Raw genomic sequence first — 16984 nt, 5'->3', positions numbered from 1 at the left:
CCAAGGACCTTGTGTCTCCCCGGCTAGCACGCACAACTTCGTGACAACATGCAGCACAACAGCACCACCACCGTCTCCATGCGCCTGCATGGTCAAACCACTATAGCCACTTTAAGGGGAGCCCCCCTCTCACAGCCTCACGCCTTTCTAATGACCATTGGGGAGCCCCCAAGTTTTACTTATACCCCAAACTTCATTGATGAAGGATAGCATGTGGGATTACCCACGCTACCACGTGGCAGCTCCTTGGTAAATCTCCCCCCCCTCCCCTCCTTTGAAGCTCTAATCCTTCACAAAGGGCACATAAAACACTTCCTCCAATATATTTCTGTCCAAACAAATCACTTCAAGTGCCCAAATGAGGCTCTGAAAGGCCCGGCAAGTTCCCAAACCAATCCTCTTCGTTCTAATCGTCAACTTGAATTGCAAACTCTCCCACCGGAGATCCAAAAGCCCCGTGAATTATGTACAAAAACAACCAAAAGAGAGCATTTTGGCCATATGTTGTTCAATTTTGACCCAATTCAGCTCCTATAGAACCCATCTAAACCCCATTCTCAACCTCCGCATTCAGAAACCCGATTCCAAACCGCAAATCCTTTCGTTACAACTTACATTAGGTTTCTGTACATCGACAATTTGCTGAAAGCCGTAAAACCCCCATAAACTTGAGCTAATTACGTCGTATCAGCCCCATTCTGGACCCGATTGGCGCCCGGAAAAACGGGCATGATCACGTAATCAAACCCCACCTTTTTAGCTCTGTTTCCAGTGTAAAACTGATCTGACTGATCATTTGCAACGGTGTGCACTTAGTTTGGCAAAATTGCATTAAATGTCTTGATGATTGGGGTTCTCATCGTGCCCACAATACGGCACTACGGCGGCCGTCAGCCACGTCCAGCAGACTTGGCGATCGTTGGCTCCTCATTCGGGCGGTTTCACACGAGGGCCTTCAGCTTGACCTAAAGTGGTGGACCCTGATTTTTGTGAAGGGATTTGTGGATAAGGCAACGCCCAAAATTTGGGTCAAAAGAATAATACAACTCAACTAGTCAAATGATACTTAACACTCGCAGATTACTTCAGAGCCCATTGATACCTTTCAAATATCATTTAAGACCCCTTCAAGCCTTTGACTTCAGAAAGTAAAGGAAAAAGAGACAGAGTTATAAGACGACTAAGTCCTACATGTAATGTATCGGCAGCTTTATTCAGATCCAGGACTCCATCATCGGCTTCCTTGAGTAGGTTTATAAATTTCTTGGTAAGCAAACCTATAATATGAATACCAACTCTGAGACAAAGACAATGATAAGAGCAGAAATTGAAGAAGTGTTATCAACAAACACATGACCATTACCAAGAGAGCTATCATAACGACAAGAGCTTGCAGGGGTCCTCCGAACAAAGCAAGTGGGTGACCCTGAAACTCACTTACTGGTTAGAAAGCAGATGATATGCACTACAAGCACTTACGCTTGAAAAAAGCAAAGAAGCCTCACCTGTATTTGAGCTTGGTGTTTGAGGCCCCAAGTTCGTATTTTTACTCACTTTAGCACAGTTCATTCTTTTACCAGCCTGTCTAGACTGAAGTGCTTGTAAAGGGCTCCCATAAGGTTCAACAGCAGCAGAAGGTTGGCTAGATGGCCAACTACCCTGCTCCATGTCATGATCCTGATTATTTTTCACCTATTAGCACCAGAAAAATCCTTGAGTACATATATAAACTCACCAAAACACACTAAATCAAATCGCTCAAAACATAGACATATGACAACAGGAAGAATGTCATCAGACTTTGTTCACACAGATAAAATAAAGAACGTAAACCTATACTATTAGAAAAATCTGTTAAATGAAAAAAGAATTTTGGAAACGAAATGCATTTGAGAAATCCTATGTTCCACAATACAAGGCATCAAACATAGTCACAACATATCATAAGTAGCTAGGGCAAGACTTATGCTAATATTTGAACACACTTGCTGAGTAAGATACTTGTAGAAGCCTTATACTAGCCTACAACTTTCTATGGGGAGGTTGTGATGACACTAGAGACACCCATCCACCAGTAACATGGCATACCACCATGATTCATTAAGCCTTGGGAGGATGGAGAATTGGGTATAATTGATCCAGGGATGCAGAGTTGTACTTTGCTTTCCAAGCTCCTTGTCCGAGGTCTTTTGCATGAGGCTGAGCCCTGGAAGCAAATTATAGCTATACCTTTCAGCAGTGCGACCGAGATTGGATTCTATGGACACGGATGACCCATGGAGGTGGACTCTCAGCTTTATTTTCTCTGATGCTCCTTGATGTACAGCTCTGGCATCTTCTTACATGCAATCCCTGGTGGGTATGTGGTTGGATATGCCGAAAGGCATAATTCGTCAACAGGCAAGATATGTGGAGGACATTAGGAGATAGCCCTTGGTTTGCAATGCATGTCAGAGATAGGGATGGCCATCAGTTAGGAGAGAGGACTCATATAAACTGGACTAGATGGGATACCAGCCCTACCTTGCCTTTGCTTCACTAGTCAAAGGCTATCCTGAATGATGCAAAATTGATTGGTTAGGAGTAAGGAGTTCATAGAAGGATTGCTATTCGCATGGCGAACATTGAGACCGCTATTTAGATGATTGGCATGATTGGCATGCAGTGATTTCCATGCCACTCCAGATCTGAAATCGTACGATCACATTGATGCAGAAGGACAAGCTAGTCGTCCTCAAAGTTCGATTGTCCAAACAACAGCCCGAATGAATTTTCTAATTGCTTTGTATCTAGATACTTTTTAAACTTTGTTTGAGAAAGTATTGTTTGGAATTTGTTTGAAATGGATTTTATTTGTTTAACCGAGTCTTAGTGCCGATTTGACAATTGTTTAATTCTGGTTTTGATGCTCCTGGAAGGAGTGTTCTTAATTGTTGGAAACCTTTGAACAATGCAAACCGGGTGTCTGGGGAGCGTTTGGTTGTATGCTAGAAAACCTCTAAACTACGCAAATTGGGTGTTTGGGGAGCGTTTAGTTGTATGCTCGAAACTTCTAGGCGACGCAGGCTACCATATGGGGAGCGTTTGGTTGTACCAGTCCTCTAAGATCATGGCCCGGACCTTTATAGGTTATTTGCGAGGGGAGTAAGGAGGTAGTCGTTCAGTAGCTTCATGCCTAAGACCGTCTGTCTGGGAGGACTGCTCAAAGGCACTCTTGTTGCGAGGGGAGTAAGGAGGTAGTCGTTCAGTAGCTTCATGCCTAAGACCGTCTGTCTGAGAGGACTGCTCAAAGGCACTCTTGTTGTGTCTTGTAACATGCATATGTGAGCATTTGTGTTGCATTGTGATGTGTCAACCACTGAATAGTCCTTATCAGGTGAGATTGCCTGGATATGTACTTTTAGTGCATCGCTACGTGTCAACACATTGAAGACCTAATGGGCTAGGGCTCCGCGAGCCTAACCCTAGCCAACCTGCAAATCCCGACCGAGGGGCCTAAACCCTAGCAAAAGCGAAAGAAGAAAAAGTCTTTACCAACTTACACATCCTCGCCGAGTGGCTCAATTTCTAAAGGGTTGGGATTTAAAACCTTAACCCCCAACTAACTTATGGGACCCGTCTGATGGGACCCTAAACATAAAATAAAGCAAGATCCTCTTTCCTAAAGTATTGTGTGGACACTTGCTGACGTGGCAACTAACAAGACGTTCGGATTTTACACAGATTGCCACTTTGCACTATACGGACAGCTCTGCGATTCGCATTGGCAGGTGTACAAATTTTCGTGTTTTATGCTACAGCCTCTTGGGCTTTGGCTTTTTGGACATGAAGCTTTTAGATGTGTAGCTTTCCATGTGTAGTGCTTTTAAAGGCCGGGGGCCTTTTAAATACGTGCCAAGGGCTCACTCTCTGGCATCCCAATTGCCGAGGAGCAGAGGAGCAGAGTGTAGCGGAGATAATGTGCCCTGCTCTCTACAGTGGGTGCTCCTCAATGCAATGTGCACGACATCTCACTCCAACAGAACGAAAACATTGAAACAATGGATAACAGAGCAAGCAAACACAATGACTCAACAATAGAACCTGAACATATGGGACTCGACTAACTCAAAAGAAACTAGTACAAACTATGGCAATGGCAACACACTCAGCTCCAACCAAGAACTCATAGGTACAATGGGGTGTCGAGGCTCAACTGTGCCGTGATGGTGCCGACGTGCTGTGCATAACTCAAGATAATAGACTCTAGACTACTGACCACACAAAGTAGATGATATCGTAACCCCAAAACGGCTACGGATATATACAACCATAAAGAGCCACCAATGGCTCACAACTATCCAATCCACCTAAGACTATCTCCAAACTGTGGTCATGGTGGTCCAGCGTAACCGCGAAACGTTTTAAGGCCAAAACGTTTCACCCTGAAACGCGGTGTTTCACCACGAAACGTTTCAGTCCAAAATGAGAGCACAATGAAACGTGAGGGCGAAACGTGCGTTTAGCGACTTGAAACTAAAATTATGGTAACTTGTTGTTAGTGAAACGGCTTGTGTTTCACTTGGTGAGCGAAACGTTTCAAGGCCCGAAACGTTTCGCTTGTCCTAACCTGTCGAAACGTGTTTCATGGTGACGTTGTGGTGGTCTGGCCCGCGTTGGCTAGACCACCACCCGTATGCCTACCACGTGTCACTACCCAGGAAAAAGTCCGTCCAGTGTGAACCCCAACCCAACTGCAACTAACTGTCTGTCCAGTGCCTGTGACACTATAGCCCTGCTACAGGTTGCCCGCCACAAAACCACTCACCGTCTCGGTGAGAGGAACACTATGCTGCAAAGAGAACCGAGAAGTCACTAAATGTACAAAAGAAGACTGAGCAGTGCAGTGCGGTCTTGTCACCCGAGAGAAAGAGTCGCCACTGTTGCACCTGAAGTATCCGCCTCTGGGGGAGGAGCCATCAAATCGATGGTGGGAGGCTGCTACTGATGAGCTCTGCTGCTCTGTCACTTACTGCGCAGCTGATGGAAGCACCTTGCTTGAAGTGTACTCAGGGCATTGACTAGCATAGCCATGTCGATGTGCACCTGCAAGGCCATGTATCAACTGTATATTTAATAAGGAAGCCGATGGCTGAAGCCCCTGAGGATAGTAGGTAAAGTGCTGAGATTGGCCGTATCCGACACAAGTGTGTGTAGAGGGTCCAATGAAATGAGCAGAGCTACCTAGTTGTATATACCCAACAAGAGTCTGTACCTGTATCCCCTGCCCTGTCCAGCCATATCCTCTACTCACTGGAGCCTGAAATCCCATATCATTGTGGAGTAGCACTTCCTGAAGTCCCTCCATCTGAGCTCAGAGTTCGTCAATGATTTTAGACTTTTCTTGCAATGCGTGTCACAAAGCAAAAAATAGTAGCGTCTCTATCCGCAATTGCGCTCTTTGCGACACGCAGAGAGTCCTCCATAGCTGCGTATGTAGCGAGTGGCACTAGTGAGTAGTTGCCAACAGCTCCGCCCCAATCTCAATGGTAGCAATGGCCTGCCTAGACTCCTGCAATATGTCCTCAGATAGCCAAAAAAGTGATGTAGAGTCCGAAACTTTGGAAGATCCCGCAGTAGTGTCAGGTGGTAGAGTGTGAGGTAGGAGAGGTTGGCAAGTGGCACTGCTGGTGGTGGACTAGAAGCATGCCTCTCTGATGTGTAGAGACGGGTGGAGTGGCTGCAACAGGGATAGGTATAGGAGAAGAGGCAGCTGCAAGCGGGACGCGGGCTTGTCATTGTGGTAGGAGTGAAAATGACAGCAGTAGAGAGAGGGACACACATTGTAGAAGCCACAGCTGAAACATGCATAGTGTGATCCGAAACACCAGAGCATACCACAAAACAAGTAGCGGGAGTATACGAGGAGCGTCGTACAGGGTGCTTCACCCGAAGCTGCTGGCTTTCAGATACTGGAAGCTGCTGGCTTTCAGATACTGGCAACGATATTAAAGATTCTACAGTGTCCTTCACCACTCTAGCCCTCTTCTTCTTCTTCTTCTCAGGTAGATCCGTCGCCGGTTCAATAGATTTCCCTTTTGCGGTTGAGTTCCTACGCCGCATATCAGCATCCACATCCATGGGGCTAACATGTATCTTAATGACCCAAGCCAACATAGAAGCTGCAAAGCACTATAGGCCATCGCAGTGAGAGAACACAGTAGGCACATCACATCTGCACTTACCTACTTTAGCAGCTCTGACTAGGAAGTAATACTTGAAAATGGCCTAGAGCTTTTTATTCTTTGCATTGTCAGCATGATCAACACTAAGTAGCTCCTAGCATGCCTGAATGGTCGCATCTTTAGAAAGTTGAGTAGGTTCTCGTAGCCGGTTTTAATGAAGGAAAGCTTGTCATCCCCAAAGCATGACCAATGCGTGTAGAAGTCAGTGTGTGACCTCATACTTTTGGGAAAAGCTTGAGAATCTCATGGACCATATCCACGGGAACATCAATAGGGAGATTTGCCTCTGCCAATGTTGTCAGACCTAGCGTTTGTAGCTGATCTCTTAATAAAACTTCTCGAAGGGAAGGATAGGGTGGTTGCAGGTGAAATTCAAAGTGAATCTGGTTTGACTTTTCGACGAAGGAAGCCTAGTGATTGGATGGCTGAGCACCTGAGTGTTGGCCTTCTTTTTGTCTTTCACATATTCTTCATGTTGGCTAGAAGACTCTGAGTCAGAGCCAGAGCCAGAGTTTGACTCTGAAAAGGACTTCAGAGAAGCTTTGTAACTCTCATCACTGTGATCAAAGGAGGACAGATCTATGAGGCCATGGCTAGAGTTTTCAACATCTTCCTCAACAGAACTTCTAGATTTATCAAACGAGGGCCTCTGTTGCAACATGGTCTTTTTACAAGATTGCTTGCTTGTACCAACCATAGGAGTTGCCATGAACGCCAAGTACTCTGTGTGTCTCTATATCCTCAGAAACTTACATATAGGACTGCAACCACAAAAGTGTACATTCACACAGAGAGCTGTTGAACACAAAGAGCGTTGTTGAAGAGCGTGTGGAGAATGCACAACGCAGACGAACGTATGACTGCACTCGATAGGTTGAGACAGAGGGAAGCTGAGGACAGACAGACGAGAATTAGAGAGTATTGGCGAGGAGAGTGGGGTAGGGGAGAGGGAATTACAGGATAGGGGCGAGGGTAGGTTGAAGTTCAGATAGGGGCGAGGGTTGAGGGTAGGGGCTAGAGGGGTAGGGTACCGACAAGGGTAGATTAAAGTACAGGATAGGGGCGAGGGTTGAGGGTAGGGGCGAGAGGGGTAGGTTATGGGCAAAAGAGGGTAGGGAGGGGCGAAGGGGATTGGATAGGGGCTAGAGGTTGAGGGTAAGGGCGAGAGGGGTAGGGTATCGGCGAGAGAGGGTAGGGAGGGGCGAGGGGGATTGGATGGGAGTTAGAGGAGAGGGTAGCTGCGAAAGAGGGTAGCGAGGGGCAAGTGAATAAGATAGGGACGAGAAGGTAGGGAGGGGTGAGGGGAACTGGGTAAGGGATTGGATAGGGGCGAAAGAGGGTAGGCAGGGGCAAGGGGATTGGGTAAGGGCGAGAGATGGTAGGGAGGGGCGAGGGGGATTGGGTAAGGTCAAGAGAGATTTGATGGGGACGAGAGAGGGTAGGGAGTGGCAAGGGGATTTTACAACTGTAGGCTATGAAAAACACATAAAACCGCATTGCCTTAGAAACGTAAATTCGAAGGTTGCAGCATCAAAACTTTTCTCAACCCCAATAGTTGTGAATTACACACACAAACTCTGCGAACTGCAGAAGAATCCCTCTCTATTTCGATCTTAAGTGCTTGTGAAGAGAATCCAATAAGAAGGAAAGGAAAGGCTGCATATTACACAACATCGCCTTACGCATGCAAAGCAATGATGATATCACTTTCATGGAGAGGAGATTTGGAGGGTGTGTGTGGATTACCGCCAACTAAATGAGGCAACAAAAAGAGATCACTTTCAGGCACCCAAGGCTGTGCTGCTGAGGGTGTAGGTAGGGTAGAACTTACTAGGGGAAGAGATGGTTTTGCACAACCTTGGCAAAGGAAGGATAGACTGTTATGTTCACGATGGCTAACCAAAAGAACCTTAATTCCACATGTGAGATGAATATCGCAATTAGGAAAAGAAGAGTAATACAACAGCTAGGCATACTTTGAAAAAAGGACACCAAGGAGGGAAAGTGGGCAATGCAATTAAGATGAGAAAGCTTCAAGAGAAAGCTCCATGAAAAAGAGAGAAATACCCAATTGGACAGATCGAGACCTCAGTGTAACTCAATAAAGAGACTGATGCAATTAATCAAATAGGAGAATGTTTGATGAAAGAATACACTTCATTCATTAGACAGAGCAGGAATCCATTGAAAAAAAAGTTGGGGGATAGAAAACAGACATAGGCCAAAAGAACAGTGTTTAAGAGTGGGACAAAGATGAAGGTGAGGAAAGACTGTGATAAGGCAAATGATAGAAGTGAGCTAAATAGGTGGCAGGTTGATAGAGAGCACAACGCCTGCCTGAAAGAAGGAGAAGGCACATTGGTGGCCCTACAGGTTAAAGTACTAGTGGGAGAGAGCACAACTTATGACTTATGGTGATGGTAGTAGCATTTAATCCTGGAGCCATTTACCAACGGCAAGGGAACACCTTCCAGAGTCACTAATTGTATTGTCCCCTGTGGTGAAATCTCCTGTACTATGAATGGTCCTTGCCAAGCTGGGACCAAATTCTTTGCTTCTTTCTGATATCGAGCTTGATGAAGTAGCACCAGTGAGCCTTGCATGATTTTTTGGCTTTCAGAGATGGCAGATCATGCCACACCTTGGGACGAAGTTGCTCTCCTTCAAGAGCCTCAGAAGTCAAACGGCGGCTTTCACCTGTTTGAATGCGAGAGAGGTGGTCAACAATGACATGATGGTTGTCGGGCCAGAGTACCACTTCGAAATCAAACTCTTGAAATAAGAGTAGCCACCGCCATACTCGACCTACAACTTGCGTCTCATTAAGCAGATAGCGCAGGACATGGTGATCAGTAATAATTGTGAAGTGGACCCCTAATAAATAGCGACAAAATTTTTGTAGAGCATACACAATAGCCAAACCTTCCCTTCCTGTCATGCTATAGTTGCGCTCTACTTTGGTGAGCAAACGGCTTGCATAGTGAACAGGGCGATCCAGGTTGAACTCCTTACTAGGCTGAGTCAGCACAGCATCCACAGCCAGTTGACTGGCATCCGTATGCACATGAAAAGAGAGAGACCAATCGGGGACAACTAGAATAGGTACTTCAGTGAGGCGTTTTTTGAGGTATGCAAATGCTTCAGCCTCGGGTTTTGACCATTGGAAGGGTAAAATAGCACTGGTGAGCTGGGTCAATGGTTGAGCCACCTGTGCATACATGCGTATATGTCAAAAGTGGTAGCGGAAGATGCAATGAGGACAAGACTTGGCTCGTGATCCAGTGGGTACCTCGACTCCATTCTAGAACACCTGCAACGCCAAACACATGAACAAGGCACACCTGTGGAGAAGAGAGATCACATAGGTAGAATGAGACAGGACATCTGAGAATGAGAGAGAGAGAGAGAGAGAGAGAGAGAGAGAGAGAGAGAGAGAGATCTGGGAAAGGCTCTCCATGCTGATAACAATCTGCTCATACAAGTGACCAAGGGTGTTCCAACATAGAACTGACATGCCAATGGATAGACCCGAGGACACACACAACTGCGCATGCTATTGACACTGCCAACTGCTCATGCACACGAGACCATTGACACGGTCTCCGCATGGGCTGCATTGAGTTGCATCTCCTCCCGGCAACAGGATGGATCTGGAGAGAGAGGAATCAAGGCTCAAGGCTAACGTCGTATGGCTGCCCTCTAGAGGGAGACGAAATCCTTTGCTCTTCTAGGCCAGCATCAGAGATGCATTGCCTCTGCATGAGATCATCCACCATAGGGATGCCCTGAGGGGAAAATGCTAGGAAGTAATGCTTGTTGTCCATGATGTGCTGCCCAAGGAAAACGCTAGGGCTGAACTGATGTGCGGGAAAGCGCCAGGCTGATCCAAGCCAAAAACGCTGGCTGATCTGCAACAAAACGTTGGGCTGCTCTATAGAAGAAACGCCAAGGCTGCAAGCAAAAAACGTTGGGCATATCTGCCCCTCCTACCCATCACCCGTGTTAGGGCTGCCCTCTAGGGGCACCCTCCTGCCCCCAGGGCCCAACACACTCTACCTAGAAGTGACTCCCCCCTGCTCCCTATATAGGGTCATCCACAAACTGCCCGACCCAGCCCTCAGCCCTCAGACCTTGGTAAATGAAGAAAATAGGGAATAGGTGTATAGAGGGCATTGGATGCACATAGGCTCAGGGGGGAAAATATACAGGGGCTGGGGAATGCTATTCACAGCTTGCAGGACAACTGGAGACACCATGGGACCAAGCCAAAACCCGAGCTAAACATGGCTAGACATGACCCGACATGAGAGAACAACCTCACACTGGCCTGGCACAACCACAAAACAGCCCTCACTCTTTAATCTACTCCTGGGAGATACCGAAGCTACCACCGATCGGGAATATGAACTCTAACACCCCCTCTCAGATCCTTGACGAGAAATGGATCCAAAGAGCTGGAGTGAGCAATCTGCAACTGTAAAGAGAGGGTTTCGTGGACCAGGATATCTGCTACAGAACTCCGAGGTTGAATAGGACCTGGCTAGTATACCATCCAACCGCTACTCCCGAAAGACGTCTGGGAAGTATAATGTTGTCTGCTGAAAGTGAATCCAGCTCTATGAAGAATCTCCTCAAGCCAACCGACTCAAAAGTCGCACAACCAGCATCTACAGAAGGTACTACTACTGACCGCTCCAAGAGTATACATCCAAACTGAGGGTAAAAGGCATTAAAAAGAATGCTATCCCGATTATTACCCAACTCTAAAGTACTTCACCCTCGAGAAAAGAGACGGAAATTTGCACCTCCGGTCATATACCACATGCCAGAAAAAAAAACTCCAAGTTGCGACGGAAGTCCAAGGAAGGGAACAATCCGAGGCTATTATGGAACTATATGTCCGATGATGAGGAACCAAAGAACTGTACCAACCACCATATAGAATGATGATCTGCAAACTATATCTAAAGGAACTTCATCGAAACTAAGAGTGAAATTGTAACTCATCTGTCTGGAACACCACCCGAGAGAATATCACCCCACTCTCAGAATCGAGGAAAAAACATCCAACAGAATGGAAACACACATCAATACTGAGACTGCAGCTGACGCGGCAAGATCAAAGGAAGATCCTACTCCCAAGCTCTGCAAGAGAAGAACAGGGTGTTATAGAAAGCAACCAAATAGACTGTCAATCCTGTCTGCTGCACATGGAACCACCAGAACTGAAAGGAAGTAATCCGCGGAAACCGACTCCCAAGCTGGCTCCATATCCTCCTCTGAAGGGAGAACACCCAAACCATGGAAAACTGTCGTAACTCTCCAATTGGATCACCAAGGATAGGTGTATCCGAAAGGAAACATGATAATAATGATATATCTATGATGTTCAGATTTTCTTTTCATCAGACCGAATTCCCGCTCGCTGCTGCTGTTACCCCCTCGCTGTGCCACCGCTCTCCCCCCCCCCCCGCTGCCCTGCCTGCCCCCGCTGCCCTCGCTGCCCTGCCTACCCGCGCTGTCTGCCCGCGCTGCCCTTGCCTGGCCCCGCTGCCCCCGCCCCCGCCGTCCACACCCGCTGCTGCCAGCGTTCCCGCCTTAGCCGCCCCCGCCCGCTGTCCCCCCCCCCCCCCCCCCCCCCCCCCCCCACCCGCCTATTTTTTTTTTCATCCCGATAGCTCCCTGCAAATCGACTCCTTCAACACCTTGATATAGTAGCAATCCTTGTCTTCATGTCCAAATTTTTCGCTGAAGTGGTAATAAGCGCGAAGGGGAACAATCCTGTGGAGGGTGTCCTGGAGAGCGGCATGAGCTACACCATACCATAGCCTTAGTCTCCTATTGAGACCTAAGCTCTTCTAGCTCTCTCTTGATTTGATGGGAAACACACCCCAAGTGCGACTCGGCGGTTGCAGATCTAAGCCACCGTACAGCCACAGTAGCAGAGCATCTAGTGTTTTCAGTTTTCAGCCTTGACGCCGTCGTCGTCGGCACCATCGTCGACATCGTCATCGTCATTGCAGATCCCTATCTTGACGACGACACCTTCGTCGCCATTATCGCAGATCCCGGACTTGACGACAACACCTTTGTCGTCGTCGTCGTCGTCGTCGACATAGTCATCATCAATACCACAACATCTAGAAGCATTGTACCAGACTTTGTGCAATCTAAAGCAAATACTTCTCTAGCAATAGAGAGGGGGGCCCTTGGAGGGGATTTTGGCACCCCATCTAGTGTCGTCTCTCTCTCTCTCTCTCTCTCTCTCTCTCTCTCTCTCTCTCTCTCTCTCTCTCTCTCTCTCTCTCTCTCTCTCTCGCACTTTCTTGCACGCTCACTCACAGTTTGTAGTCCACTCTCGTGGAGTCATTACACATTCTCTCATTAAGTCAAGAAAGGCTCTCCCTTCCGTCTGTAAAAGGAACCTTGAGCACTTACTGTTCACTCATCCTGAGCCATACACCATCATTCACTTCCACTGCACATTACATTGGTATCAACGCTCAGCTCTTTGGAAGTGTTCGGTATCATCACTCAAGGAAAGAAGCACAAGAACCACAAGAAAAAAAAATTGCTTGTTGAGGTCGCACGTAACCCAAGACCACTTGGGCGTGTCGATCCCTAATTTGTAATTTTGGACAGTGGCAGGTAACCCAAGAAAGAAGGGCTTGTCCAACCTCCCCTCATTCCTCTTTTCCACTCATTGAGAGCGGACCTTGCACTTAGCGGCAGGCCAATCGACGTGAGATGGGAAAAAGCAACCTTGTTGTGAGCGCAAGGCCACCTAGGGGTGCACCCGTAGATAGGAGTTGAGCTTGGGTAAGAGAAAAGCCTTCTTAAACGTAGATTGCAAGCCAAGAACCTGAATAACTCAAGACCTCAAGAACCCCAAGTACCCAAGAACTCAGTGCATGGTCATCATCCAAAGCGAAATGGATACTTTGTGTGAAGGTGATGAGAGTGAAGTTGGAGAAGAGGAAGTTACTACATCAGGAGGATTGTTCCTCGGTCCTCCCCCATCCCCATCTACGCCACGGATTGAACCAAATCCTATGGAGGCTTTGGTCAAGACGATGATGGAGATGATGCTACAGCAAGAGACTCAACATGCCGTTGTTAGCGTGCAAATGAGAAGGAAAATGAATGCCCCTAAGCCTTGCACGAGCCACACCGTCGGAAGGAAGAACTATTGCAAGGCCGAAAACACCTGAGGTAAACACCTGTAGAGATTTATGAAAAACCCTTAAAGCATAGAACACACTCGAAATCAGGAAAAACAAAGGACATCAAGACGAGCTCAAATTTGTTCACAACAGTAAAAGGAAATTCCCACTTGATTTGAAACTTTTCTGAAAGGTATTGTCCAACTTACTATTGTATCGCAACATCAGATCACCTTTTCAATTCCCTTATCCTGTACGCATTCATTAGCCTTTAGTTGAGCCTTCTTTGTCACTTCTTCATAGTAGCTCAAAGCTAAAATTCTGTCCAATTGTAAACATTGTAAATCCAACAACCTTTTCTGCCAAGCATTTGCCTTTAGTTGAGCCTTCTTTGTCACTTCTTCATAGTAGCTCAAAGCTAAAATTCTGTCCAATTGTAAACATTGTAAATCCAACAACCTTTTCTGCCAAGCATTTGCTTGCTCTTCATCTGCCAATGACAACAGTTTCAATGCAAGAATCTCCACTTCAATTGGCAATAAAGCTTCCTTGCCGTAAATCAAGTGATAAGGAGAAAATCATGTGCTCATTTTGATAACAGTTTTGTAGGCCCATAATGCACAAGGTAACTCTGAATCCCAAGTCTTTCCATGTGTTTGAGGCATCTTTGTTAAGATCTTCACCAACTCTCCATTGAACCTCTCATTAAGACCATTGCATTGTGGATAATAAGGAGAACTGTATCTATGTTGTATATTGAGCTTCTCGCATAAGAAATCAAACAGTTCTGCTCTAAATGATCTTCACCAACTCTCCATTGAACCTCTCATTAAGACCATTGCATTGTGGATAATAAGGAGAACTGTATCTATGTTGTATATTGAGCTTCTCGCATAAGAAATCAAACAGTTCTGCTCTAAATCCAGGTCCTCTATCAGAAAGTAGCTCTAGGGGCACACCAAACTTGTAATATATATGCTCATAAACAAACTTCCCCATTTCCTTACTGGTAATCTGTTTGACAGCTTTACATTCTGCCCATCGTGACAAGTAATCCACTGCTGTCAAAATGTAAGCATTTCTTTTGCTAGTCATAGGTAAGGGTCCAATAGCATCAAGACCCCATTTTTCAAACATCAAAAGCTAGAATTGTCTTTCGTAATTCCGGTTTCAAAATTCTCTTTCCCATCTTCTGGCAAGGCAGACACGACTTGCACCAATAGTTATCCTGCTGAACGCTTGGCCATATATAGCCTTCTTGCAAAATTTTGCGCAACATGATCTTCATGGCAAAATGACCTCCACAAGATCCCTCATTATTTTCTTCCAAAATCTTGTAGATTTCCTCTTTCCAGGGTACACAACGCAAAACCAAATCACTTCCTTTCATGTAAAGCACATCATCAAGCATTTTGTATTTCCTGGCTTTTCTTATAAACGCATTCTTTTTGGAGGATGGTAAACCTTCACGTAGGATGCATGTCAACAGAAAATCGATCTCCTTTGATAACACTTCTCTCCCATGATATAAAGGGACATTTGTCTTCAGCACAAACACACAAGTGATCATTTCTTGGACAGCATCATGAACTTCTTTATTTTGAGACCTCTCAATATGCTGCAACATCCATACTTCAAACTTTTTGAGCAACGATTTCACCTTGAAGCATAAATTCTTTAGTTTAGGATTCTTATTCTTCCATACTCCCATTACTTGTTTCACGACCAACAAGGCATCTCCTTTGATCTGCAAGTGTTTAATTCCCAATTGTAAACAAATGTGGAAACCACCTTCAAAAGCCATGTACTCTACTTCATTGTTACTTTTTGCATCAAGTTTCAGCCCTTGCTTCCTTACAAGCTTTCCTTGTGCATCATAAATGACAATGCCTCCTGAAGCAGCATCATGACTTCTTCGATAAGAACCATCAAAGTATAATAGTGAAGCATCAGAGATGGCAATAGTCTCGACTTTCTTCTTTCGCACCACCTCTTCAAAACAAGAGTGTCTTTATAAGTGAGTAAATCTGCCAGGGTAGCCCGAGTTCTGTCTTCCATCAAAAAAGTGAATTGAAACTCCACAAGTTCAATAACCCATCTCATCACTGTTTTTGATATATTTGAATTATTGAACAGCTGGGGAAGCAATGAATGACTGGTGAGAAAAGTGAATGGCATTTGCAGTAAGTAGTGTCTGAATCGTCTACAAGCATAAACCATATTGGTCATCACCAATTCAATTTCAGAGAAATCTCTTTCATGAGGAGTTTTCACTCTGCTAGCATGATGGACAGGCTTCATATACTAAGATTCCTTCCCGTTTTGCAACAACATAGCCCCAATAGCATCATCTCTCACTAATGGGTTAACATAAAACTCATTTTCCCAGTCAGGAGCTTGCATAATGGGTAGTGTACTCAAAACCTCTTTAACCTTGTCAAAAACATCGTCACAATCACGAGACCACTCCAAGGAATCATTCTTAACTGCTTGTTGCAATGGATACAATAGTTGTGATGCCAAAGGTATAAAACGAGACATATATTTAACTTTCTGTATGAAAGTGGCCAACTGTCTGGTATCTTTTGGAGATGGCACCAACAGCAGGGACTCCACTTTCTCTGGATCTGCTTCAATCCCATTTTCTAAAATCACATGTCCAAAAAGCTTTACCCTTGATTGCGCCAAATGACATTTCTTAGGGTTCAACTGACCCCCGCATTCATCATACCTTGCAAAAGTCATTTCAAGCTTTTGAACCTGCTCTTTCTTTGAATTGTATACACAGAAATCATCTATGAATCCTTTGACAAACTTCCCAAGGAATGGGATAAGGACCCAATCCACTTTTCTTTCAAAAGCTCCAGGCCCATTTGTCAACCCAAAAGGAAGGCAGCAAAAGCAGAAACAACCCCATGGCTTAATAAAAGTAGTCTTTTTCCGGTCTTCAAGAGCAAGGATAAGCTGAAAATATCCTGAATAACCATCACAGACATTGTATCTTTCAAAGCCAACCACTGCGTCTAAAAGTTGATCAATGAAAGGCAAAGGATGAGGATCTTTCTTAGTCACTGCATTTAATGGCGCTTGTAATCAACACAAACTCTCCAACGTCCATCTTTCTTTGGAGTGACCACTACAGGACTCACCCATTCAGCATTATCAACTGGCACAATGAACCCTGCATTCAAAAGTTTATCCACTTCTTTCTTTAAAGCATTCATTTGCTCCTTACCCATCCTTCTTAATTTCTATCGTATTGGCTTTGTCCCTTCAACCAACTCGATCTTTACAGGATTCCCAACAAAACCCCTCATTTCCTGGTATGAATTGATGAAAAGATCTGGAAACCTGTCCAACATTATTAAGTACACCCTTCTTTCTCCTTGTGTCAGATCGGCACTTAGCATGTTTTGAATCAATTCTTTCTTCACTGGCAATTCCTGTTTAGGTTGCATCAACTCCTCAAGTTGCTCTAAACGGCTTGAAGCATTTATATTCCCTTACACTTGCAACATTTCACCCACTTCCCTCTTCTCCTCATCCAACAACAAGAATGACACTTCACCCTCATCACTGAAACTGGAAGTAGAGCTA

The 16984-nt window shown here is 45.5% G+C and overlaps 1 protein-coding gene across 1 annotated transcript in view; it reads right to left on the bottom strand.

Moving 5' to 3' along the window:
- The window catches only part of LOC147439496 (transcription factor E2FB-like), a 104672-nt gene that overhangs the window by 51024 nt on the left and 36664 nt on the right, over window positions 1-16984 (bottom strand). Inside the window, exons 2-4 of the mRNA XM_086485328.1 lie at window positions 1506-1692; window positions 1364-1426; window positions 1192-1277 (exon numbers count right to left, since the gene is read on the bottom strand). Coding sequence (XP_086341454.1) covers window positions 1192-1277; window positions 1364-1426; window positions 1506-1692 — 336 coding nt within the window. The remainder of the gene's footprint in view (window positions 1-1191; window positions 1278-1363; window positions 1427-1505; window positions 1693-16984) is intronic.

The sequence above is a fragment of the Adiantum capillus-veneris genome, chromosome 16, assembly GCF_014529385.1.
Source record: "Adiantum capillus-veneris isolate H3 chromosome 16, ASM1452938v2, whole genome shotgun sequence".
Lineage (NCBI taxonomy): Eukaryota > Viridiplantae > Streptophyta > Polypodiopsida > Polypodiales > Pteridaceae > Adiantum > Adiantum capillus-veneris.
Note: the sequence above shows the minus strand (reverse complement) of the source record. Positions and strands in the feature narration are given on the sequence as shown.